At 42.3% G+C, this 26,475-nt stretch overlaps 1 protein-coding gene across 1 annotated transcript in view; it reads left to right on the top strand.

Annotated features, from left to right (window-relative positions):
• The window catches only part of PKD1L3 (polycystin 1 like 3, transient receptor potential channel interacting), an 81,706-nt gene that overhangs the window by 22,515 nt on the left and 32,716 nt on the right, over window positions 1–26,475 (top strand). The window contains 9 exon segments of the mRNA XM_081510720.1: window positions 3,434–3,664; window positions 4,607–4,708; window positions 5,117–5,295; window positions 13,994–14,140; window positions 19,161–19,363; window positions 20,064–20,263; window positions 21,203–21,383; window positions 22,236–22,428; window positions 22,526–22,760. Of these exon segments, the coding sequence (XP_081366846.1) occupies window positions 3,434–3,664; window positions 4,607–4,708; window positions 5,117–5,295; window positions 13,994–14,140; window positions 19,161–19,363; window positions 20,064–20,263; window positions 21,203–21,383; window positions 22,236–22,428; window positions 22,526–22,760 (1,671 nt within the window).

Below are 26,475 nucleotides of genomic sequence, written 5' to 3'. Positions count from 1 at the left end.
CAAATTTGACCTTGGAGTACAGAATGAAGCAGGGCAAAGGCCAATAGAGTTTTGCCACAAGAACGCAAACACCATCTTCCAACAATACAAGAGAAGACTCTACACATGGACATCACCAGATGGTCAACACCAAAATCAGATTGATTATCTTCTTTGCAGCCAAAGATGGAGAAGCTCTATACAGTCAGCAAAAACAAGACTGGGAGCGGACTGTGGCTCAGATCATGAACTCCTTATTGCCAAGTTTAGACTTAAGTTGAAGAAAGTAGGGAAAACCACTAGGTCACATTCAGGTATGACCTAAATCAAATCCCTTATGATTATACAGTGGAAGTGAGAAATAGATTTAAGTGACTAGATCTGATAGACAGAGTGCCTGATGAACTATGGACAGAGGTTCTTGACATTGTACAGGAGACAGGGATCAAGGTAATCCCCATGGAAAAGAAATGCAAAAAAGCAAAATGGCTGTCTGAGGAGGCCTTACAAATAGCTGTGAAAAGAAGCGAAAAGCAAAGGAGAAAAGGAAAGATACACCCATTTGAATGCAGAGTTCCAAAGAATAGCAAGGAGAGATAAGAAAGCCTTCTTCAGCAATCTGCAAAGAAATAGAGGAAAACAACAGAATGGGAAAGACCAGCGATCTCTTCAAGAAAATAAGAGATACCAAGGGAACATTTCATGCAAAGATGGGCTCGATAAAGAGCAGAAATGGTATGGACCTAACAGAAACAGAAGATATTAAGAAGAGGTGGCAAGAATACACAGAGGAACTGTACAAAAAAGATCTTCACGACCCAGATAATCACAATGGTGGGATCATTCACCTAGAGCCAGACATCCTGGAATGTGAAGTCAAGTGGGCCTTAGAAAGCATCACTACGAACAAAGCTAGTGGAGGTGATGGAATTCCAGTTGAGCTGTTTCAAATCCTGAAAGATGATGCTGTGAAAGTGCTGCACTCAATATGCTAGCAAATCTGGAAAACTCAGCAGTGGCCACAGGACTGGAAAAGGTCAGTTTTCATTCCAATCCCAAAGAAAGGCAATGCCAAAGAATGCTCAAACTACCGCACAACTGCACTCATCTCACACGCTAGTAAAGTAATGCTCAAAATCCTCCAAGCCAGGCTTCAGCAATACGTGAATCGTGAACTTCCAGATGTTCAAGCTGGTTTTAGAAAAGGCAGAGGATCAAATTGCCAACATCCACTGGATCATCGAAAAAGCGAAAAACATCTATTTCTGCCTTATTGACTATGCCAAAGCCTTTGACTATGTGAATCACAATAAACTGTGGAAAATTCTGAAAGAGATGGGAATACCAGACCATCTGACCTGTCTCTTGAGAAACCTGTATGCAGGTCAGGAAGCAACAGTTAGAACTGGACAGGGAACAACAGACTGGTTCCAAATAGAAAAAGGAGTCCGTCAAGGCTGTATATTGTCACCCTGCTTATTTAACTTATATGCAGAGTACATCATGAGAAACACCAGGCTGGAAGAATCACAAGCTGGAATCAAGATTGCCGGGAGAAATATCAATAACCTCAGATATGCAGATGACACCACCCTTATGGCAGAAAGTGAAGAAGAACTAAAGAGCCTCTTGAGGAAAGTGAAAGAGGAGAGCGGAAAAGTTGGCTTAAAAGTCGACTTTGAAAGAACTAATATCATGGCATCCAGTCCCATCACTTCATGGCAAATAGATGCAGAAACAAAAACAGAGACTGTTTTTTGGGGCTCCAAAATCAGTGCAGATGGTGACTGCAGCCATGAAATTAAAAGATGCTTACTCCCTGGAAGAAAAGCTATGACCAACCTAGACAGCATATTAAAAAGCAAAGACATTACTTTGCCAACAAAGGTCCATCTAGTCAAAGCTAGGGTTTTTCCAGCAGTCATGTGTGGATGTGAGAGTTGGGCTATAAAGAACTCTGAGTGCTGAAGAATTGATATTTTTGAACTGTGGTGTTGGAGAAGACTCTTGTGAGTCCCTTGGACTGCAAGGAGATCCAACCAGTCAATCCTAAAGGAAATCAGTCCTGAATATTCATTAGAAGGACTGCTGCTGAGGCTGAAACTCCAATACTTTGCCCACTTGATGCGAAGAACTGACTTTTTGGAAAAGACCTCATTTCTTCCCTCTTATCAAAGGGTAACCACTGTCTGGAATTTGGTATATGCAGTGACAGATTTTATTTTCTTGGGCTCTAAAATCACTGTGGACAGTGACCACAGCCTTGAAATTAAAAGACGCTTGCTTCTTGGAAGGAAAGCTATGACAAACCTAGACAGCAGATTAAGAAGCAGAGACATCACTTTGCCGGCAAAGGTTCGTGTAGTCAAAGCTGTGGTTTTTCCAGTAGTCATGTACGGATTTGAGAGCTGGACCATAAGAAAGGCTGAGCACTGAAGAATTGTGGCTTTCAAATTGTGGTGCTGGAGAAGACTCTTGAGAGTCTTTCAAGGAGATCAAACCAGTCAATCCTAAAGGAAATCAACCCAGAATATTCACTGGAAGAATTGATACTGAAGCTGAAACTTCAATACTTTGGCTACCTGATGAGAAGAGCCAGTTCATTGGAAAAGACACTGATGTTGGGAAAGATGGAAGGCAAAAGGAGAAGAGGGTGGCAAAGGAGAAGATGGTTAGATAGCATCACTGACTGAATGAACATGAATTTGAGCAAACTCTGGGAGATAGTGAGGGACAGGGAAGCATAGCATGCTGCAGTCCATGCGGTCACAAAGAGTCAGACATGACTTAGCGACTGAACAACAACAACAAATTCATTCTTTCAGCAAGTATGTATTTAGCATCTTCTACATACCAAGCCCATGTATAGGAACTAGCAATGGATAGGACAGTGCCTAGCGAGGAAGACTGGTAAACGTGGATTCATGAGTGATGGTTTGCATGCTCTAGGTCTTTGTGTAAATAGTATCATACTGTTATATCCTTTTAAACTTGCTTTGTTCACTCAGCATTGATATATCCAGGTTGCCATATCCAGCTTCAGTCCATTCATTTTATCTGCTGTATAGTAGTCCATCCGTTTGCTCCTACTTCCTTATTTACTTGTTTGTATGTTCTGCTGTTACCAGACACAGAGGTTGTTCTGATTTCTCCTAGTTGTAACCAGTGCTGACAGAGACATCCTCTTCCACGTTTCCTTGTGCACGTGTGCCGAGTCCTCAGGATATGCATTCAGAACTGGAATCTCAGGATTCGAGGAGTTTGTACTTCTTCACTTTTACTAAATGCTGCCAAGCTGCTGTGCCCATCAGTTGTCCCAGTTCACATTAACACCAGCAGAGAATGAGCCATCAGACCTTCTTTTCCAAATCTATGCATCTGTGTTTATGTTTTACGTGTGTCCCTTCCTTGGCATGCCAGTCAGTGAGAGTCACCATCTTGACTGTCGTTCCAGGTCGGGCCACAGAGCACACTGGCAAGGACACAGTGTCTCTGTAACCACCTGACCTACTTCGGCAGCGATTTCTTCATTGTGCCCCGGACGGTGAACGTGGAAGACGTGGCTGAGCTGTTCCTTCGAGTGACCAGCAACCCAGTCGGGGTGTCCCTGCTGGCCAGCCTTGTCGGAATCTATATGCTCATATTCGTGTGGGCTTGGAGAAAGGACCAGGCAGATGCGCAGAAGGTGATGAGACTTTGATTCTGAAAGCTTTGCCACAGTGTCTTGAGTATGTTGAACAAGATGAAGGAAAAAAGAGATACCTTTATCAAAAAGAAGCAGGTAGCAGGTAGTAAAAATTACAGTGGGCCTTCTCTTAACATTTCTCTTCATGTCTACTGTCTCAAGGCCCAGGGACTTATCTCTTTTTCTCCATTTTTTTTCCTTTTAGCCAAGGTTGAATCCTCATATGATTCATTTAGGTCAGGAATAAGCCAAAAGAAAACACACAGAGAACTTAACTATAATGAAATGTACATTTATCTCACTTAATACATTGGATATGGAAATTATAGATAAGTCAAAAAAGGTATAATTTAATGTAACTGCAATATGTAAGAAACCTGTATGGAATCAAAAATCCTTTGACAGCTTCCTTCTAATTGTTGTTCTGTATCTTTCTCATCCTTGCTTTCCTACATGTGGAAATTCTAGAATGTGTGAAATGTCCATTTTATTGCTATGGGTGTGGAATTAACAATTTTAGTAAATAAAAATATGAGGTACCCAGTTAAATTTGAATTTCAAATAAATAGTGAATGCATATTTAGCATAAATATGACCCCAAATTATTCATCATTTATCTGGAATTCACATTTAGCTAGATGTCTTATATCTTATCTGATAACCCTTTCTAGGTGGGTGGAAGGTAAAGAGGTTTAGCGGCCCAAGACCCAATCAATTGATTTCATGACTGTTTCATTCTCATGACATAAACCCTGGACTTTCAACCCATATCCCCCACTTTTATCACTTAACTTAGGTCTGCTTATCTGTTTTATCTTCTCCCTCGTCTCACCCTTGCTTTCCTCGGAGTCACCAAAGCTGCCGCAGTGCATCCTCCCGCTTCTCGCTGGGCTGTACTGAGTGAAGATCAGCAGGTTTTCTTGGTTTTACTTTTTCCTGCAGGTGAAGGTCACCATCCTGGCTGATAATGGCCCCAGCTCTCAATTCCACTACCTTATCGAGGTCTCCACGGGCTATCGAAGAAGGGCTGCTACGACAGCCAATGTGAGTGAAGTAAAGGTTCTTCCCTCATTGCTTGGTGCCTTCTGCCATGCGATATCCTTGGTGACATCCTGGCACTCAGTCATCCTTCACACAGATCCTGGAGAGTGGTCTTTCCTGGTTCTCAACTGTCATCTGGGCCTTCTCTGACGACCCAATGGTTAAGACGCCATGCTTCCACTGAGGGGACACGGGTTCGATCCCCGGTTGGGGAACTAAGATCCTGTATGCCGTGGGGCGCAGCCAAAAAACTTTTAAAAATTGTACATTTGAAGAGCCCTCTATGCTTGTCTAAGGCCCCAGGACTTCATCTAAGGACAGTTTTCTCTGTCTTCATCTTCCCCCTTAGCACGAATCAGAAGACTCATATCATAACTTGCCGTATCTTATCTCTTCTTTGTCCCGCTTTAGGTAGTTATCACCCTTTATGGATCAGAGGGCCAGAGCGAGCCCCACCACCTTTGTGACTCCCAGAAGGCGGTCTTTGAACACGGGGGACTGGATGTCTTCCTCTTGGGCACCCCGTCCTCTCTGGGGGAGTTACACAGTCTGCGGCTCTGGCACGACAATTCTGGCATCAGCCCTTCCTGGTAAGTGCCTGAATCGGCTGCCGTGCTGCTTCTCTGTAGCATTCTGGGGAGAGACCTGCGCGGCATCACAGTAAATAACTGTAATGTTTTGGATCAAATAGTAACAAATGACTGTTTGATTTTAATTTATTTTTCTTTCTTTCTTTCTTTTTTTTTTTTTAAATATTTTCTTGACTGCACCATGCAGCATGTGGGATCTTTAGTTCCCCGACTGGGGATCAAACCCATGCCCTTTGCATGGGACGTGCAGTGTCTTAACCACTGGACCACCAGGGAATTCCCTGTTAGATTTTAATTTCAAAGCTGTCTACAAAGAAGAAAACCTGGAAAGAAAGATTGAAAATTAACAATAAGATATTTTATGAGAGGTAGAATGATAGATTTTTTTAAAAACACATTTTGAATGATTTATTTATTTTGGCTGTGCCGAATCTTTGTTGCAGTCAGCGGGGGCTACTCTCCATTTGCAGTGTGCAGGCTTCTCATTGCAGTGGCTTCTCTTTTTGTGGCTCATGGGCTTTAGAGTGCAGACTTAGTAGTTGTGGTACATGGGCTTAGCTGCCCTGCAGCATGTGGGATCTTTCCAGACCAGGGATCGAACCCTTGTCCTGTGCATTGGCAGGGAGATTCTCAACTACTGGACCACCAACGGAGTCCCAGATTTTTTTCCATTAAATATTGTCACTATTGTGAATGGAAAATAATAACAATGAAACGTTGCCCCAAAGTACCATAAGTTAAAAGCATCTCTAAATATAAAAAGCATCTTTAAAGAGTAAATTTAATAAATGACTATATAGAGAATATACTTTGGGTGAAAATGAAGAGCTTAAGGAGAGGGGAAGGAGCGGAATTACAGTTGGGATGTCCCTCAAAAGTTAGAGAAACGGTCAGTGATGAGTGTGTGCTCCTGCCCTGTGCTGGGTCCAGATGCTCCCATGTCTTCCTTCAGCAGCACTCTGAGAATTATGAGAGTTGAGTGGAGAAAGTAGATGATAAAAATTAATTAAGGATGAAGATCATTGGTTTGTTGGGATTAGGAAAAAGGAAGGCAGTGAAGTCAAAGGTCTCAGTGTGTGTGTTAGCCGCTCAGTCGTGTCCGACTCTTTGCGACCCCATGGATCCATGGACTGTAGCCCACCGGGCTCCTCTCTCCTTGGGATTCTCCCAGCAAGAATACTGGAGTGCATTGCCTTTCCCTTCTCCAGGGGATCTTCCCGACCCAGGGATCAAACCCAGGTCTTTCACATTGTGGGCAGATTCTTTACCACTGAGCCACCAGAGAAGCCCCAAAGATCTCAGACCCAGAGAACTGACCCAGAAACAAGTCAGTTGCTGAATATTTCCCACCTGAAAGGAGTACGCATCCTGCCTAAAATTGTTAGCAAAGAAGTCCTTCCCGAGAATTCCTTGGCGGTCCTGTGGTCAGGACTCCGCACTTTCACTGTCAAGGGCCTAGGTTCAATTCCTGGTTGGGGAACTTAGATCACACAGGCTGCATGGCACGGCCAAAAAGAAGTTTTAAAAAAAGTCCTTCCCTGCTAGACTAGATACACCAACCACAAGGCCAGGACAACGCGATGATTTTCCTGCTGCTTCCATCCTGTTCAGGTATCTATAGAACAGTTTGTTACTCTGTTGTTCCACTTTCTTTATAAAGGTAAATGGCGTATAATAAGCACTTGAAAGATACTCAGCATCATTAGTTATCAGGAAATGCAAATTAAAACCACAGTGATAGCACTAGACACCCACCAGAATGACTAAAACTAAAAAGTCTAACAAAACCAGGATGGGGTGAGGGTGGGGAGCAATTAAGAGCTCTCACACACCACTGATGGGATATAAAACAGTACAGCCTTGGTGAAGAACAATATGGCAGTTTCTTGTAAGGTTGAACATACTCTTTTCTGAGAAATTCCAGAAATTCCACTCCTAGTTGTAGGGTAAGGGAGTTAGAGAAGGTGAGGTTCAGAATAAGAACGAATCTGGCACTTTACAGGAGCAGATCACCTTCAATGAGGCGAGAAGGGGCAGCATTATTAGTGAGCTGCTGCACTAACCCAAGAAAAGAGTAAGTATATATAGGCATGTATGTGGAAAGCTACTGTCTTAAGGGGGCCTGTTCTTCTCCAAGGTTGTTCGGAGTAGTTATCTCTTAAATGGCTGGGGCAAAGAATTCTGGCGATCGGCCAGAGGCTGGACCGGCTGGGAGCTGGGCGTAATCAACCTCATGTCCATTTTTTTTTTCGTCGGGTGAAAGAATTTTTTGTTTTGCATAGCATGGTGGGGAGGAGCTGGAGGGGAGTTTTAACTCCAGGCTATTTGGAGCCATGTAACTTTCCTTCACTAGTTATTTACTCAAGAGAAACCGTATGTCCACTCCAAGTCTTACACAAATACTTTCATATCAGCTTTATGAATAATAGCCTCAAACTGGAAACAACACAAATGTCCATCAGGTGAATGAATAAACAAATGTTAGTATGTTCATTAGGTGGAATACTACTCCCGACAAAGAAGAACAATCTACTGATACAGCAACATGGCTGAATCTCAGAAAACATTATGTTGAGCAAAAGAAGCCAGACACACAAGAATATGTGAAATTCTGAAAAAGGCAAATTAACTTGTAGAGACAGAAAGTATATCAGTGGTCACCTGGAGCCCAGGGTGAGCCTGAGGAGGGCTGACTGGAAAAGGGCGCAGGGGAACTTTTCAGGGTGATGATGGTGGTGTTTATTATACAGGTGTATACAGTTGTCCAAAATGCATTGAACAGTACTTTTTATTTTTATTTCTTGGCCGCACTCCATGACTTGCAGGATCTTAGTTCCTCACTAAGTGAAAGCCCAGAGTCCTAACCACTGAACTGCCAGGAAATTCCCTGAACTATATTCTTTAAATGGGTGCCTTTTATCCTATGTAAATTATACCACAACAGAGTTGATTTTTTTCAAGTGTATAAGAGAAAGTCTAAAGCTATATATACTGAATTATTACCAATAGTTATTCCTGGATAGTAGGATTATGAATTTTTAAGTTTTACTCCAGGGTAATTTTAGTTACTTCCAAAAGTTTTAACAATATTTTATAATTATTGGAAGTACATTTTTTAATTTAAATAGATATTTTTCTTTGAGGAAACACATAAAGGAATTCACACCTATATGATATTTTCCATTTTTCTTACTTTTATCACTGGTTTATATCAATTCTAATTTTATATGTAATCTTATAATATTTTTTAACTTATAATGACTTTATGCTCCTCAAGGAACAGAGATGTTGACTTAGTCATATTTGTATTCTCAATAGCACATACAGTGCCAAAATTATAGTTCAGTTCAGTCGCTCAGTCGTGTCCGACTCTTTGCGGCCCCATGAATTGCAGCACGCCAGGCCTCTCTGTCCATCACCAACTCCCAGAGTCTACCCAAACCCATGTCCATCGAGTCGGTGATGCCATCCAACCATCTCATCCTCTGTCATCCCCTTCTCCCGCCCCCAATCCTACCCAGCATTAGAGTCTTTTCCAATGAGTCAACCCTTCGCATGAGGTGGCCAAAGTATTGGAGTTTCAGCTTCAACATCAGACCTTCCAGTGAACACCCAGGATTGATCTCTTTTAGGATGGATTGATTGGATCTCCTTGCAGTCCAAGGGACTCTCACACCACAGTTCAAAAGCATCAATTCTTCGGCACTCAGCTTTCTTCACCGTCCAACTCTCACATCCATACATGACCACTGGAAAAACCATAGCCTTGACTAGACGTACTTTTGTTGGCAAAGTAATGTCTCTGCTTTTAAATATGCTATCTAGGTTGGCCATAACCTTCCTTCCAAGGAGTAAGCATCTTTTAATTTCATGGCTGCAGTCACCATCAGCAGTGATTCTGGAGCCCAAAAAAATAAAGTCTGACACTGTTTCCACTGTTTCCCCATCTATTTCCCATGAAGTGATGGGACCAGATGCCCTGATCTTCATTTTCTGAACGTTGAGCTTTAAGCCAGCTTTGTCACTCTCCTCTTTCACCTTCATCAAGAGGCTCTTTAGTTCTTCTTCACTTTCTGCCATAAGGGTGGTGTCATCCGCATATCTGAGGTTATTGATATTTCTCCCGGCAATCTTGATTCCAGCTTGTGTTTCTTCTAGCCTGGTGTTTCTCATGATGTACTCTACATATAAGTTAAATAAGCAGGGTGACAATATACAGCCTTGACGTACTCCTTTTCCTATTTGGAACCAGTCTGTTGTTCCATGTCCAGTTCTAACTGTTGCTTCCTGACCTGCATACAGGTTTCTCAAGAGACAGGTCAGATGGTCTGCTATTCCCATCTCTTTCAGAATTTTCCACAGTTTATTGTGATCCACACAGTCAAAGGCTTTGGCATAGTCAATAAAGCAGAAATAGATGTTTTTCTGGAACTCTCTTGCTTTTTCGATGATCCAGCGGATATTGGCAATTTGATCTCTGGTTCCTCTGCCTTTTCTAAAACCAGCTTGAACATCTGGAAGTTCACAGTTCACGTATTGCTGAAGCCTGGCTTGGAGAATTTTGAGCATTACTTTGCTAGCATGTGAGATGAGTGCAATTGTGCGGTAGTTTGAGCATTCTTTGGCATTGCCTTTCTTTGGGATTGGAACGAACACTGACCTTTTCCAGTCCTGTGGCCACTGCTGAGTTTTCCAAATTTGCTGGCATATCGAGTGCAGCACTTTCACAGCATCACCTTTGAGGATTTGAAATAGCTCAACTGGAATTCCATCACCTCCACTAGCTTTGTTCGTAGTGATGCTTTCTAAGGCCTACTTGACTTCACATTCCAGGATGTCTGGCTCTAGGTGAGTGATCACACCATCGTGATTATCTGGGTCATGAAGATCTTTTTTGTACAGTTGTTCTGTGTATTCTTGCCACCTCTTCTTAATATCTTCTGTTTCTGTTAGGTCCATACCATTTCTGCCCTTTATCGAGCCTATCTTTGCATGAAATGTTCCTTTGGTAGCTCTAATTTTCTTGAAGAGGTCTCTAGTCTTTCCCAATCTGTTGTTTTCCTCTATTTCTTTGCACTGTTCGCTGAGGAAGACTTTCTTATCTCTCCTTGCTATTCTTTGGAACTCTGCATTCAGATGGGAATATTTTTCCTTTTCTCCTTTGCTTTTCGCTTCTCTTCTCTTCCCAGCTATCTGTAAGGCCTCCTCAGACAGCCATTTTGCTTTTTTGCATTTCTTTTCCTTGGGGATTTTCTTGATCCCTGTCTCCTGTACAATGTCACGAACCTCTGTCCATAGTTCATCAGGCACTCTGTCTATCAGGTCTAGTCCCTTAAATCTATTTGTCACTTCCACTGTATACTCATAAGGGATTTGATCTAGGTCATACCTGAGTGGACTAGTGGTTTTCCCTACTTTCTTCAATTTAAGTCTGAATTTGACAATAAGCAGTTCATGATCTGAGCCACAGTCTGCTCCCGGTCTTGTTTTTGCTGACTGTATAGAGCTTCTCCATCTTTGGCTGCAAAGAATATAATCAATCTGATTTCGGTGTTGACCATCTGGTGATGTCCATGTGTAGAGTCTTCTCTTGTGTTGTTGGAATAGGGTGTTTGCTATTACCAGTGCGTTCTTGTGGCAAAACTCTATTAGCCTTTGCCCTGCTTCATTCTGTACTCCAAGGCCAAACTTGCCTGTTACACCAGGTGTTTCTTCACTTCCTACTTTTGCATTCCAGTCCCCTATAATGAAAAGGACATCTTTTTTGGGTGTTAGTTCTAGAAGGTCTTATAGGTCTTCATAGAACCGTTCAACTGCAGCTTCTTCGGCGTTACTGGTCGGGACATAGACTTGGATTACCGTGATACTGAATGGTTTGCCTTGGAAACGAATAGAGATCATTCTGTCGTTTTTGAGATTGCATCCAAGTACTGCATTTTGGACTCTCTTGTTGACCATGATGGCTACTCCATTTCTTCTAAGGGATTCTTGCCCACAGTAATAGAGATAATGGTCATCTGAGTTAAATTCACCCATTCCAGTGCATCTTAGTTCGCTGATTCCTAGAATGTCGACGTTCACTCTTGCCATCTCCTGTTTGACCACTTCCAATTTGCCTTGATTCATGGACCTAACATTCCAGGTTCCTATGCAATATTGCTCTTCACAGCATCGGACTTTGCGTCTCTCACCAGTCACATCCATAGTTGGGTATCGTTTTTGCTTTGGCTCCATCCCATCATTCTTTCTGGAGTTATTTCTCCACTGATCTCCATTAGCATATTGGGCACCTACTGACCTGGGGAGTTCATCTTTCAGTGTCGTATCTTTTTGCCTTTTCATACTGTTCATGGGGTTCTCAAGGCAAGAATACTGAAGTGGTTTGCCATGCCCTTCTCCAGTGGACCACACTCTGTCAGACCTCTCCACCATGACCCATCCGTCTTGGGTGGCCCCACACGGCATGGCTTAGTTTCACTGAGATAGACAAGGCTGTGGTCCGTGTGATCAGATTAGCTGAGGCGGCTGCGACGGCTCGGTGCAGAAGCGTGGCGAGAGGAGCTAGGCCGGGCCGGGGGCCAGGGGCGGCGGCCGACAGGGGCTAGGCCGGGGCGGGGGCTGGGGACCGGCCGCTGCGGCGAGAGGAATTACCCAAGGCCCAAGGTAAGAGAAACCCAAGACGGTAAGTGTTGCAAGAGGGCATCAGAGGGCAGACACACTGAAACCATAATCACAGAAAATTATAGTAGGACTTAATAAATATTTGTTATAATTGATAATTAGTCAGTATTGTAACAATAAATATTTGTTACAATTCTCAAGAGTTACCTGTTCACTTCTAGGCTTTGTTATTAAGGCTCTTTCGTTTTTTGTTTTTTGTTTTTTTGTGTTATCAAGTAAGTTTATTATTGTAATTTTCAAATAAGCACAAATATTTTTAATTGCTCAGTTTTCATTTTGTATTAAGGCTGTTCTGAAGAATTTTTTTAGTCAATATTTGCTTTTCTTTATTTAATTGCAAAAGTAATAGATATTTGAATACAAAAACCTTGGAAAACACAGAGAAGCAAAAGAACTATCCACCTCTAATTAAAAACAGACTGCAAGCATTTTTTCTTAGGAAATGACTATGCTTTCTGTATCTTTCTACTGATCATACTGAATGTATCAACTTGATTGTTCTGACACACACATTAGATTCTCTGTTTCTCTTCTGTATAAAAGGAGAGCAGAGCAAAAAACGTGACTAGTTTCTCACCAATCAGAAAATGAATATTTTCTCCTTTTTTATACTTTGCTATTAAACGAAAACTTTAACAAGTAGCTAAGTTTAAATCAAATCCAACTTATTCACCTATGATTTTATTAACTGCTTCAAAAGAGAGTCCCAGAAATAATTTTAGCTTTAAAGCAATCTGTGCTCCTCATGCAGAAAATAACTTCCAGCTAAAGTAAGAATTTTGACCAAAGAGATTTAAATGGTTTCATATAGACTTTTGGAGAAGTAGCATCCTTACAGTAAAGGAGATTAACCGACTAGGTGCAAGATGAAGTCAAACAGACTTCTGCAGGAAGGTTCTGCAGAGCACAGGTTCTGCAGGACAGATTGGTTGATGGTTGAAATCAGAGGGAGAAGATAGAGACACATGGTAAAACAACTGGGGTTGAAAAGAGAATGAAGTTTCAGGACCTGTTGCTCTGAAGCCAAGATGAAGCTGCAGACCCAAACAAGTCATTAATATAAACATTAAAGCCCACTCCCCATTTACACCCCCTTAGACCCTAGTGATGAAAGATGGAGGCAGATGGGATATTTACAAAGCTGGTGGGGCACTGTCACTTGTAGAAAAAAGAAATCTTAAGGAATAGAAACACACACTGACTATTCCAGGTTACGGAAGTCTGCATTCTAATATTTGGTACGTGAACTCCCTTAGAGGTTGGGAAGGAAAAAGTGGGATCAGATCAAGTTTCTTTCTTTGACTCTTGCCCCCACAATGAAGCAGAATCTGTTTATTTGGACACCCACTGTCGATAAAAGATTTTCTTTTTAAAATTTTTATTGCAGTATGATTGACATACAACTTTATATTCACTTCAGGTCTACAACCTAATGATTTGATGTTTGTATATATTGTGAAATAATGACCGTAAGTCTAGTTAACAAGCATCACCATACATAGAGAATTTTTTTTCTCGTTGTGAGAGTTAAGATCTGCTCCTGTAGCAGTTTTCACATATGCGACACAATATTATTAACTACAGTCGCCATGCTGTATGTTACGTCCCCTTGGCTTATTTTATAATTGGCCATCTGTACCTTTCGACTCTCCTTACCTCGTCTACCCACCCACCCCTACCCTCTACCCCTACAACTGCTAATTTTGTTCTCTGTATCTCTGAGCTAGGTTTTGGGTTTTTGTTTGTGTTTTGTTTTGCTTTCCCTTTACATTCCACATATAAGTGAGATCATATCTGTCTTTGTCTCTCTCTGACTTATTTCGCTTAGGGTAATGCCCTCACAAATGGCAAAATTTCATTCTTTTTTTAATAACTGAATGATAGTCCATTGTATACTACATTTTCTCTATCCATTCAGCCATCAATGGACATTGAGGTTGTTTCCATAAGGTCACTGCTTATTACAGCGATTGATTGATGCCCACCCTCTAACATGATTGTGTTTATTTTACTGTAGGTATGTAAGCCAGGTAACTGTCACTGACATAGCAGGTAAAAGGAAATGGCATTTCCTGTGCAACTGTTGGCTGGCCATGAACCTGGGAGACTGTGAGCGCGACCGGGTCTTCATTCCAGTCTCAAAGAAGGAGCTCTTTTCCTTTAGGTACTGTTGAGAAATGATGATATACTACCTGTCTCTGAGGCTCTGTTCATTTTCTTCATTCTTTGTTCTTTCTGTTCCTTGGACAAGACAATTTCAATTGACCTATCTTCAAGTTTGACCTGTCTTCTTTCTCCTGCCAGCTCACATCTGCTATTGAGCCTCTAGTGAATTTTCCATTTAACTTACTGTATTTTTTAGCTGCGCACTTTCTACTTGGTTCTTTTAAAAAATAACTTCTGAGAACTTCTCTGGTGGTCCAGTGGTTAAGACTCCACACTTCCGGTGTAGGGGGCAAGGGTTTGATTCCTGGTCAGAGAGCTAAGACCCCCATATGCCTTATGGTCAAAAACCAAAACATGAAACAGAAGCAAAATTGTAAAAAAAATCAATGAAGACTTTAAAAATGGTTCACATCAAAAAAAAAACTTTTAAAAAATTAGTTAAAAAAATAAAAATAATTTCTGGGGACTTCCCTGGTGGTTCATTGGAAGACTCCACACTTCCAATGCAGAGGGCATGGGTTTGATCCCTGATCAGGAATTAAGATCCTGCATGCCACACAGCGTAGCCAATAATAATAATAATTTCTGTATCTTCATTAATACTCTATTCAGCAAGACATCATGCTCATTTACTTTCCTTTAGTTACTTCAACATGATTTCCCTTATTTCTTTGAACATATTTAAAATAGCCGATTTGAAATCTTTAGTAAATCCAATGTCTTGGCTTCCTCAGTAACAATCTGTGGAGTGTGGTGTGTGTGTGAGGGAGCGAGAGACTTTGTTTCTTTTCATGTCTTGTAATCTTCTGTTGAAAACCCAACATTTTAAATAATAAAATGTGGTCACTCAGATTTCCTTCCTCTCCCCCAGTATTTGTTCTTCGTGTTTGTCGTTGTCCCGTGTCTGTTTCGAACTAATTCTGTAAAATCTGTATTCTTTATCATATGTGAAAACTGAAGTTCTTGCTCAGTCAGTTCAGTGGTCAGCTAGTAACTAGACAGAGACTTCTTTAAATGCCTGAGGCAGGAAGCCTCCCAGCCTTTGCGGAGGGGGTTTGCACGCAGCCAGGCAGCTGACAGCTCTGCCTCAGCCTTCACTTCCTGCTTGCTGAGAGCTTCAGGGTTCTTCCAGGAGTAGAAGCGCAGGGCCTTCTCAGGTATTTCCTGAACGTGCCCACATCCCTGGGCATGCGCATGGCCTCCTATCTTAGATTCCCAGGACTGTGTCAAAGCTTTTCAAAACTCCTATAGACTTCTGACTTTCTCAGTGAGGCTTTTTGATGAGCCCGTTGTTTGCCTACCATATCAGGCAGCTGTGAAGTTAAACAGTCGCCTCTGAATATTTTTGACAGTGCCCTCAAAGAAGAAGCATTTTTCACTGGATGAGTGTCCAGTCATATCAAATAAGGGCAGTCTTGCAAGTGGAGTTTTTCTGGGAACTACCAGACAAGTCAGATAATGACGGCTCTCTGGGAAGGATGCTTTTAATCCCCTCCTGCCCCCTCTAGTGACTGCCAGGCTGCTGGATTTCACTGTGATTGAAGGCTCTTGGTTTTCAAGGTTACCATGGAGCTAGGGAAAGGGAGATGGGGAAATAGGGCCAATTAAAATGCCGCAAAATTCACTGTTCTTACTGATATTTAACCGTTTTTCTTAGGTAAACGCTCCCAGGTTGCTACAAACCTTTGGTTATTTACCTGAGTTCTGAAAATTTTGATTCTGACTTTTTAAAAGATGTTTTATCATTGCTTTTGTGGAGGAATTTTCAGAGGGTTTCACTGTTTCCACTGACCCAAATGGATATAGACAGTTTACTACCTAGAGCAGTAGGAGTAGCAGCCAGAGGAGTAATTTGTGGCAGCTCCCAGATTTGACACGGTGATGTGATGAGAGCCAGCTGTGAGCTGCACGTGCAGTAGAGGTATGTTACAAGAGAAGAACCCCAAAACCAGGAGACTAATCTATGAGCTGCCGAAAATCTCCCCATGCCTTCCTGTAGAATAAGACATTATCTTTATTAGCCTGGTACGTGGGCAAATCTCTCAAGGGGTGAGAAGAAGGCATTTCTATCTTTATTACCCTGGAAAGTCTCTGGGAAGCAAGAAGTCTCTGTCTTTATAATCTGGAAATGTAAATTGTCTCCAAAGAAAGTTCCTGATTGTCTTTTTAGGGCTGTCTGCTTACACAAAGATACTTGAGAACATAGTCCGGGAGCAGTTTGTATAAATGCCTAAATGTGAAGCATTCATGGAGGACTGCCTTTCAGCACTGCCTCTGTTGTTATGTCAGTCTACCTGTTATTCTTCTAAAGTATGTTGTCTTTTCTCTTTTTAGTGTTTTCTCTTTATCCTTGATGTTCCAAATTTTATCATATTTCTCTTCACTGTGGATTTACCTTTTTTTAAAATCCTGTTTAGCACTCAGTGTACTTTAAAAAAATTTTATTGTGGTAAAATACATGTAAAATGTGCTTTTCTGGGGGGCCGTGGTGTATGGCATGCAGGATCTTAGTTCCCTGACTGCTGGAAGCCTGGAGTCTTAACCACCGGACCTCTGGGGGGTCCCAAAATGTACTTTTGATTCACAGAGTAATGTGTTCAATTCACAGAAATTCTCAGATGTCACTTCTGAAAATACTGCTCCTCTGACATTCCCTCGCTATATGCAAGAGTCTCTCTAATGATCCTCCATGTTGTTAAGCCACTCTTGCATGCACATCTTTTTTGTCTGTCTGTGGCAGTTCACTGATTTTCTCTTAAACCAGTGTCTCTTTCTTCTAATTATTTTGTTCTGAGGACCATATTTTTCAGTTTTAAGATTTCAAATTTATTTTATTTCTGTGTTTTTCATCATTTTTTATTCTTTTAAAGTGAATATCATTCCTTGTATCATTTTTATATCATTATTTACTGTCAAGTTCTTTATTTTATAGATGTATAAAATGTACCAGGGATTGGTTAAATTGACTTGCTCCAGATGAAGCACGTAAGAAACAGCAGAGGCTCAGGTCTTAGCCCCTCTCCCATTGAAGATTCTTTCTTCTAAAGCATATGGCCTCCCCTCAAGGCCATTGGATCTTGCTGCAAATTGCTGAGACATGGGATACAATAGTAGCAAACAAAACAATCACTACAATGCAAGTAGCAACTGACGTTTTCTTTTTTTTTTTTATGTATGTATATCCCATGGATGGAGGAGCCTGGTAGGCTGCAGTCCATGGGGTCGCTAAGAGTCGGACACGACTGAGCGACTTCACTTTCACTTTTCCCATTCATGCACCGGAGAAGGAAATGGCAACCCACTCCAATATTCTTGCCTGGAGAATCCCAGGGATGGCGGAGCCTGGTGGGCTGCCGTCTATGGGGTCGCACAGAGTTGGACACGACTGAAGCGACTTAGCAGCAGCAGCAGCATATTTTTCTCGAACTTTAAACTTTGTTTTGTATTGAGGTATAACTGATTAACATTGTCGTGGTAGTTTCAGGTGAACAGCCAGTGTACTCAGCCATACATATACATGTATCCATTCTCCCCCAAACCCTCCCTCCCATCCAGGCTGCCTCATAACATTGAGCAGAGTTCCATCTGCTGTTCAGTAGGTCCTTGTTGGTTATCCATTTTAAATATAGCAGTGTGTACATGACCTTCCCAAACTTCATCACTATCCCTTCCCCCGGCAGCTATAAGTTCGTTTCCTATGTTTGTGAGTCTTTTTCTGTTTTGTAGCTTTACTTGTATCTTTGAGCAACCTGAAACTCTTAAAGTCTTTGTCAGATTGTCCCACAAAATTAGTTTCTTCTGGACTGAGATATTGTGTTGGCTGCCTTTCTCAGCATTAGAGTTATGAATATGTTTAGGAATGTGGGGTTGTAGGTTGGTTTCATTTTTAAATCTCAGTATCTCTCTCCTTCTCCACATATCCCTGACTAGCACTTTTTTTGATTTTTTTCATTCAACCTTTCACATCACTAGTCTAGAACTAGGGTTTATTTTATTACACCATTTCGGAGCTCCTGTTCCTCAGAGAAACTAATGAAACGATCTATTGCACACCTTGTCATGAGCCAATGGATCTATTATTCCTTGTCGAGGGGCTGCCCACTCTCACCTGCCTCCCTACTTATAAACGTGTAGCCCTGTGGTAGTTTTTTGTTCTGCAGAATTCTTCCATGAGCTCCAGCCTCAACCCTGGCTTCAGGCAGTGAAGTTGGCTTTACCCTCTCTTCCTTCCCCTCCCTCTATGAATCACTTTCAGTTCCAGTTACTCTCTGGGAATCAGACTTTGACCTGTGTGTGCTTTCTTCCAAACCTGGAGCTCAGAATCCTGTGCTTCTTCCCCACTTGCCATCTGGTTTCTCATCCCATCCCTCTTTTTCAGAGATGTTTATTTTGTTTTTAAGCACGGCTAATATTTTGGATTCTTTCTTTTTATATTGTATTTATAGTTTCTTTTGAGAGTAGAGAAAGTTCTCCAAGTATGAGTTTACCAAACTATCTTGAGTTAAAAAGTGAAAATGTTAGTCATTCAGTCATGTCAGATTCTTTGTGACCCCAGCCCGCCAGGCCCCTCTGTCCATGGAATTCTCCAGGAAAGAATACTGGAGTGGTTTGCCATTTCCTACTCCAGGGCATCTTCCCAACCCATGGATCAAGCCCAGGTCTCCTGCATTGCAGGCAGATTCTTTACCATCTGAGCCACCAGGGAAGCCCGTATCTTGAGTGGAAGCTTAATGCAAACTTTCCAAGAGTGAAAAAGACTTATCAAAACCTCTGGTAAAGCCAAAACAAGGTTTTAGTTTTAAAATCTCATAGTTACTCTTACCCTCAAAAACCTTTTACCCTATGGTAACAACAACAGCAGCAGAAATCATACCGTGTCACCTGAAAGCTTCTTCACAAAGGTGTTGAGCAGTGGCCGAGTTGCTGTGTGTCGCTTGCTGCCAGGCGAACCACATCTCAAACGAGCGCACGTTCAGAATGAAATCTCATGCCTTTCCTGTTCTGATTTATCTTGTTAGACACCTGTTCTCTTCCATGATCATAGAGAAGTTCACCCAGGATTGCCTGTGGCTCTCAGTCGCAACTCGACACCCCTGGAACCAGTTTACGAGGGTCCAGCGGCTCACCTGCTACATGACCCTCCTTCTCTGCAACATGGTCACCAACGTCATGTTCTGGAAGGTGAACAGTACCACCGCCAAGAGAGATGAGCAAGCTCGGGGTGAGCCCTGACGTGTGCTGTTTGTGACGTGTAGTCCTTTTGCTACACGCCACTCTCCTTCCTTCCAAGTTAGAAACGGAATCACGACGGGCCTTCATTTTTCCTCTGCTGCCCTCCCGTTAGAGTACTCATCGAGTTCTACTCTTAAATGAGAATACTCATCTACTCTAACATTAGAGTACACATTTTCTCATTGACCTCACTCATTAACAAATGAAATGACCTTGGGGACACATCAGGATCTTGACTGCCGAAATAACTTGCTATCCTTAGATAATCATAGTTAATTAGTAAATAAATACTTAAACCTGTACAGGACGTAGAGAATGGACTTGTGGACATGGCAGGGGTTGGGGAGGAAAGGGTGGGATGAGCTGAGAGGGTAGCACTGATATATATACGTACCATGTGTAAACCAGTTAGCTAGTGAGAAGCTGCTGTATAGCACAGGGAGCTCAGCTCGGGGCTCTGTGATGACCTGGGGAGGCAGGACGGGAGAAGGGGTAGGAGGGAGGGGATATATTAATGTATACTTACAGCTGATTGACACTGTCACACAGCAGAAGCTAACACAACATTGTAAAGCAATTATACTCCAATTAAAATAAATTTTAAAAAAATACTTAAGCCTGGGAGAGGAGTGTCTCGGAGACAATTTTATGGTCAGGGATGAGGGTTGACATCATGCTTTTTCTTTCAGTGGGCCCGTTTGCTGTGACCTGGTCTGAACTGCTCGTCAGCATCCAAACTGCTGTCATCTTTTTCCCCATCAGTCTTGTGATCGGGAGGCTTTTCCCGTTGATCCAGCCATGGGAGCCTCTGCCTGTCTTTCCTCCCATCCAGGCCTCCTGCCCCTCAGAGGCTTCTTCAGAGCCTCTTTCTCTCACAGAGGTGGTTGAGGTGAGTGTGGTGTCAGAGTTTACAGGTAAATGTCATGCTCCCCTCCCCTACGTGGTGGAAAAGGCCAGTGGACATGAGGCTCTCCAGCAAGGCTCTAGAGCCCTGTTAACTGTAGTGAAGAAGTGAAGTGAAGTTGCTCAGTCGTGTCCGACTCTTTGCGACTGTAGCCTGCAAGGCTCCTCTGTCCATAGAATTTTTCAGGCAAGAGTACTGGAGTGGGTTGCCATTTCCTTCTCCAGGGGATCTTCCCAACCCAGGGATCGAACTCGGGTCTCCTGCATTGCGGGCAGACACTTTACCGTCTGAGCCACCAGGGAGGCATCCTAGTAGTAGTACTGTAGTAGCTGTGCTCTAATCTCTGTGTCCTGAGTCATTGTCATCCTGCCTCTAGTTCTTTCTCTTGATTCTGGAGTGTTCTCAGCACCGACGTGTGTGCAGAACGCCCTGCTCTGGAGGTGTCTTAGTTTTTTGATGTTTGCTCAAACTCTTCTTCTTTCTTCCTAGATTCTCTCCTAAAACTAGTTCTGAAGCTACTGTGGGGTGACTTCTTTGTGAAAAAGGAGAGAGAAAGTGAAAAATCGAGGTCCTTTACATTAAGCATAGGGCTTCCCAGGTGTCACTAGTGATAAAGAACCCACCTGCCAAATGCAGGAGACGTTAAGAGACCCACGTTCGATCCCTGGGTCAGGAAGATCCCCTGGAGGAGGAAATGGCAACCCACTCTGTATTCTTGGCTGGAGAATCTCATGGACAGAGGAGCCTGGAGGGCTGCAGTCCATGGGGTCGCAAAGAGTCAAGCACAACTGAAGCGACTTAGCACGCACGCACACTAAGCATATGCCCCTCCGAGGAGATAAACCACCTCGTGACTGTCTATAATTGCTCCCAGTCCTGAGTTTAATGTAAAACTGACTTTTCTCCTCTGGGTTCCACTTTCAGGAATTAAAGGAAACTGTGGGATTCCTGCTCAGGAGAAACATGTACCTGCTCTCAGAGTATGAACCATCTTCATGCCGTTCTGACAGCATGAATGAGCTGCTGAAGCTTTTGTCTGGCCTCATCTGTTCTTACATAGAGCATCCAGGCTGTCACCAGCAGGCAGGACCCTACTGGGCAAATGGTAAAGTTCAGTAAGTTTCAGGATCTGACCTTTTATCTGCCCCCACCCCACACACACCCACCACCCTTACTGTCCCATTCATTCTTACCTCTCAGCATAATCAACAGGCGTGATACCACCTTCTGCTGCTTTTTCATTTCCTTAAACTCCCAGTAGAGGGCAGATAGTTCTGCTACCTCTCAGAGCTTTTGAGACAGCATATCTGGGCTTACAAAGTAAAGATTAAAAGAAAAACCCACCAAAAATGTCCTCTGTATCAGACCCCCATATTTCATCTGCTTCATCAGAGGCTGTGAAAGCGTGTCGTTCTCTTTCTTCTATGGAATGATGAGATTGTGTGATTTATGATTTCTTGAATTTAGTTTGGGCCTTCTAGGCACTTACAAGTTCACATGCACTGCAGTTCTGGTGAAAAAACTCAATTAGCTTTAAAAATTACTTTGATTTTCTATCAAAGTAATATGGGATTTTACAAATTGTTGCAAATACACCAGCATCTCAGAGAATACAGTTCTGTATTCTTCAGTCTTCACTGACTGGGAAATTTAACCTCATCATCAGCTAACAGGGGCTTCCCTGATAGCTCAGTTGGTAAAGAATTTGCCTGCAATGCAGGATACCCTGATTCAGTTCCTGGGTTGGGAAGATCCGCTGGAGAAGGGATAGGCTACCCACTCCAGCATTCTGGCCTGGAGAATTCCATGGACTGTATAGTTCATGGAGTTGCAAAGAATCAGACGTGACTGAGCGACTTTCACTTTCATCAGTTAACAGATTGCTCATTTCTACCAAGAGTTTCTGTTTCTTGAAATCTTCCACTTGTTCACGTGTCAACCTGGGCTGTATTTTCAGTGGTTCCTGAAAACCACCATCATTTCTGCAGTTACCTGCTCAGAGTTCTGCAGAGGCTCCAATCTCACTTACAGACACCGGGTCCCACCCAGGCTGATCACCCCAGTGACTTCCTTGATGCAGTCCACCAACTGCAAAAACTCCAGGAACTCTTGGAAAGCCATGTTCTTCCCACAGAGCAAGGGCTATCCAGGTAACGCATCCCACTGGGCTTTGCCACCTGTAGTCTTCCTAAACCTCTCTGTCGGCTGTTGACTAGGTTGGTTATTCCTTCAACTTCTGTTCCTAAGGGAGGCAACCAGTTTGCCCGTTCTGAGCCCAGAAGAAGGGAAGCAGCATGTCTCTAAAGGCTGGCACAGATGGTTGACATACTTCTGCTGGCTCCTCCTGGGTGTCACTAGCCTGGCGTCAGCCTTCTTTACAGTACTTTATAGCCTGGAACTGAACAAAGACCAAGCCACCAGCTGGGTTATTTCAATGATACTGTCATTGCTTCAGAACACCTTCATCAGCCAGCCAGCAAAGGTACGTGAGAAATTGTCACACCAGCATGGGAGGAAACACTATAGTTGCAGGAAGCTTGGGAAACCAAGGTCTGTGGGTGTCAGTCCAAGGTGCCTCATGGTTCTGACAACTTGACGAGAACAATAAACAAAACAGAAATTGACAAGGTAAAAGTTGTTAGGGGTGGGTGTGTAGTAGTCGTGGAAAAAACTAACAACAACTGATAAGACTGGTAGAAGTTTAGCAGAAAAGGATGGGGGAGTTAAGAGAGACAAGTTAAAAAATCAATAATAGGGTATCCCAGGTGGCACTAGTGGTAAAGAACCCACCTGCCAGTTCAGGAGACCCAGGTTCAGTACCTGGTTCCAGAAGATCCACTGGAAGAAGGCATGGTGCCCGACTCCAGTATTCTTGCCTGGAGAATTCCATGGACAGAGGAGCCTGGCAGGCTGGTCCATAGGGTCACAAAGAGTTGGACACAACTGAACGGAGTTAGCACTCATGCAAACAAAAAATCATTAATAAACTACTTTGAAAAAAAAGCAACAGAAAACTTTTTAAAAAAATCTTCCTTTTCCTTAAACTTTAAGGAAAATGTCACACACAAAAGTGTAGGAAGTAGTATAATGAATCCTAAATTCCTGTTACCCAGCTTCAACAGTTACCCCACAATTCATGGTCAGTCTTGTTTCATCTATCTTGGAAAAAAATGCCAGACTTCGTATCATTTTATCCATAAAGATTTCAGTCTGTGTATTTTCAAAAGACAAAGACTCTTCTTTTTAAAACATAAATATAAGCCATTATCACACCTAAATAAATTAACAATTTCCTGATATCCACACAACAGTGGGAATGTATTTAACACTGCTGAACTGTCACCTTAAAATGGTTAAGGTATGTTTTAAACTTAAAATGGTAAGTTTTTTGTTATGTGTATTTTACTACAGTTTTTAAAAATCCAGTGTTCATATTTTCCCAGTTGTCTCCTGAGTGTTTATAGTTGTTTTGTTCAAATCAAGATCTAAATAAGGTCCAGGTGTTGCAGTGAGTTGCTCTGTCATATGTATTTTTTTTGAATTTATTTATTTTTGTTTTTAACTGTGCCAGGTCTTTGTTGCTGCACGCACGCTCTTCTGTGAGGTCTATGGGCTCAGTAGTCATGGTACAGCTACCTAGTTGCTCTGTGGCATGTGGGATCTTCCTAGACCAAGGATCAAACTCATACCCCTTGCACTGGCAGGCAAATTCTTTACCACTGGACCACTGGGGAAGTCCTGTCTCATGCATTTTTATACCTAATCTAGGAACTTCCTGGTGGCCCAGTGGGTAAGACTCTGTGAGGCCCAGGTTCGATCCCTGGTCAGGGAACTAGATCCCACATGCCACAACTAAGACCCAGTGCAGCCAAATAAATAAATAATAAATAAGTTAAAAAAAAAAAAGTATAAGTTCTTCGTCCCTTTATCTCTTTCCTTCGTTCTCTGTTCTTGCCACTTTTCTTACAGTGTATGTGTGTTGAAGAAACCAAGTTGTCCTGTAAAGTTTCCAACATTCTGAATTTTGGTGACAGGATTACCTCTGCTTTAAGGACCCACAAGCAGACCTGGGGAGCTTTTAAAACATTTGGTGCCAGCCCTCCCTCCAGACCAGTTAAATTGTAATCCCTGGAGATGGGATCCAAGGCCCAGAATGTCATAAACTTCCCAGGTGATTCCAAAGAAGAGCCCCGTTTTAGAAGCACTGATCCTAAAAGATGGACAGAGTACAAAGAGTAGGTAGACCTTAAATAAGAACTGCTGGAAGAGACAGACCAAAAAAATAACAGGAGCTCTTAAAGAGATTCCGTTATAGAAGACACACAGAGAAAGACTTTGAGGAAATGAAAAACGTGATTTGCAGATTTTAAGAATTCAGAAGTTGAATTGAAGATGTCATTATTGAGAATCAAATTAATGGACCAGGATGATCAAACTTAAAATAATGCAAAACATAAAGGAAAATAGACAGTAGATCCAGTTAAGAGGAGTGGTAGTAATTAAACAGTCCAAAAAATTCCATTGTTGCAAACAAATACTGAATTTGTTGAAAGGCCTTAACTATTTTCAGGCATAACTAATTTAAAAAGATACACACCGAAATGGAGGACAGGCGTTCTGGAGCCCAAGGTTCTGAAATCAGCTAGTTGCCAGATGATGGCTGCTCGCCTGTGGATCGCATTTCGGGTGGTATCACTGTGAATGCAAACCAAGTTTCTCTGAAAAGTCAGTATTACAAGAGAAAAGTTCATGAGGGAGGGCTCTCCTAGATCCTTAAAATAAATGAGCCATTTTTAATATGGATCAGACAGTATACTAGGAAGTTATTGGTCATTTCCTTAAGTGTGATAATGATATGAAAATAGCCTGATTATGAGGAGGCCTTGAACCTTGCACATGTGTGCTCAGTCACGTCCGACCCTGTGTGACCCCATGGACTGTAGCCCGTCAGGAAAACCCCATGAGATTTTCCAGGCAAGAATACTGGAGTGGGTTGCCATTTCCTTCTCCAGGGGATTTTCCCCACCCAGGGATCTGAACCTTCATCTCCTGCATCAGCAGGCAGATTCTTTACCACTAGCACCACCTGGGAAGCTCCAGTTTTTAGGGGGCACATGCTCAAAAATAGGGAGTCGTTGCCTTGAACTGCTGTAGTTTGTGCATGAATTTCAGTTACCGTGGTTCAGTTAAATAACACGAGTTGCCAGCAAGACAGTTCAAATCTCAGCATGGTATATCAACTGTGAGTAATTACATAAAACACCACCTGCTACTAGACCTTCAGCCCATAATTGACTACATACATAACATGTATTTTTAGGTGTCCGTCATGATCCATGACCAGTCCTGTCCCATCTCAAAGCCTGGGTGGCTGGTCACTGGTCATCTTGTTTATGTACAGACAGCAAACTGTGTAGTCGTATTACTTTCTTGTCTCTCAGTCATAAACTGTGACATTTGACCATAAAATGGAGAACTGAAAGAGGAATTTGGTCCAAAAAGCAGCAAATTAACGACATGATAATGTAAAGTGAAATTTGAATAGAATATGAATGGAGTTATCCGAGAAGCAGCTGGCCATAGGAAGATTGCCTGTGTCCAGGGGACTACACGTGGCGGCCAGATGAATTTAGTGAAGTTGAACTTACCAACCTAAATGAAGAAACTGGTTATGAGGAAAAGGGTGACGACATCCTGGAGGAAGTAACACTGGCAGAAAAAAAAAAAAAAAAACAACTAATATTAAATGAACTCTAGGAGATATTTCACAGCATTGAAAGCAGAAAGGGTAAGAGGCTGGAAGCCAGTGCAAACTGTCAGTATGACAGTTCACCAAACGGACGGAAAAGATGCTGTCCCCAAATTCTAACTTATACAAGAGGAAGGAGGGCATTGTTCAAATTAGTCTTGATCAATTTTTCTTTTCAAGAAATAACTTTAATTCTTAATGTTTCTGATGTTTTAAATTACATACTAATTCTGCTTTTAAATTTTTCCTTGTTCCTTTATAGCCCACGATAAGAGATTTTAATGTTTTGACATGAGTCTTTTTTTTTCCTGAGGTAGAAGATTGTCTTTATTTTTTATTTCTTAATTTAGTTGGCTGCTCCAGGTGTTAGTTGCAGCATGCAGGATCTAGTTCCCTGACCTGGGATCCAACCCAGGCCCTCTGCTTCGAGTGCATGGAGTTGCAATAA

This window comes from Giraffa tippelskirchi, chromosome 7 (assembly GCF_054371585.1).
Source record: "Giraffa tippelskirchi isolate mGirTip1 chromosome 7, T2T-mGirTip1v1.2.pri, whole genome shotgun sequence".
Taxonomy (NCBI): Eukaryota; Metazoa; Chordata; class Mammalia; order Artiodactyla; family Giraffidae; genus Giraffa; species Giraffa tippelskirchi.
The sequence above is the reverse complement of the archived record's forward strand: the minus strand, read 5'-3'. Positions and strand labels throughout refer to the sequence as shown.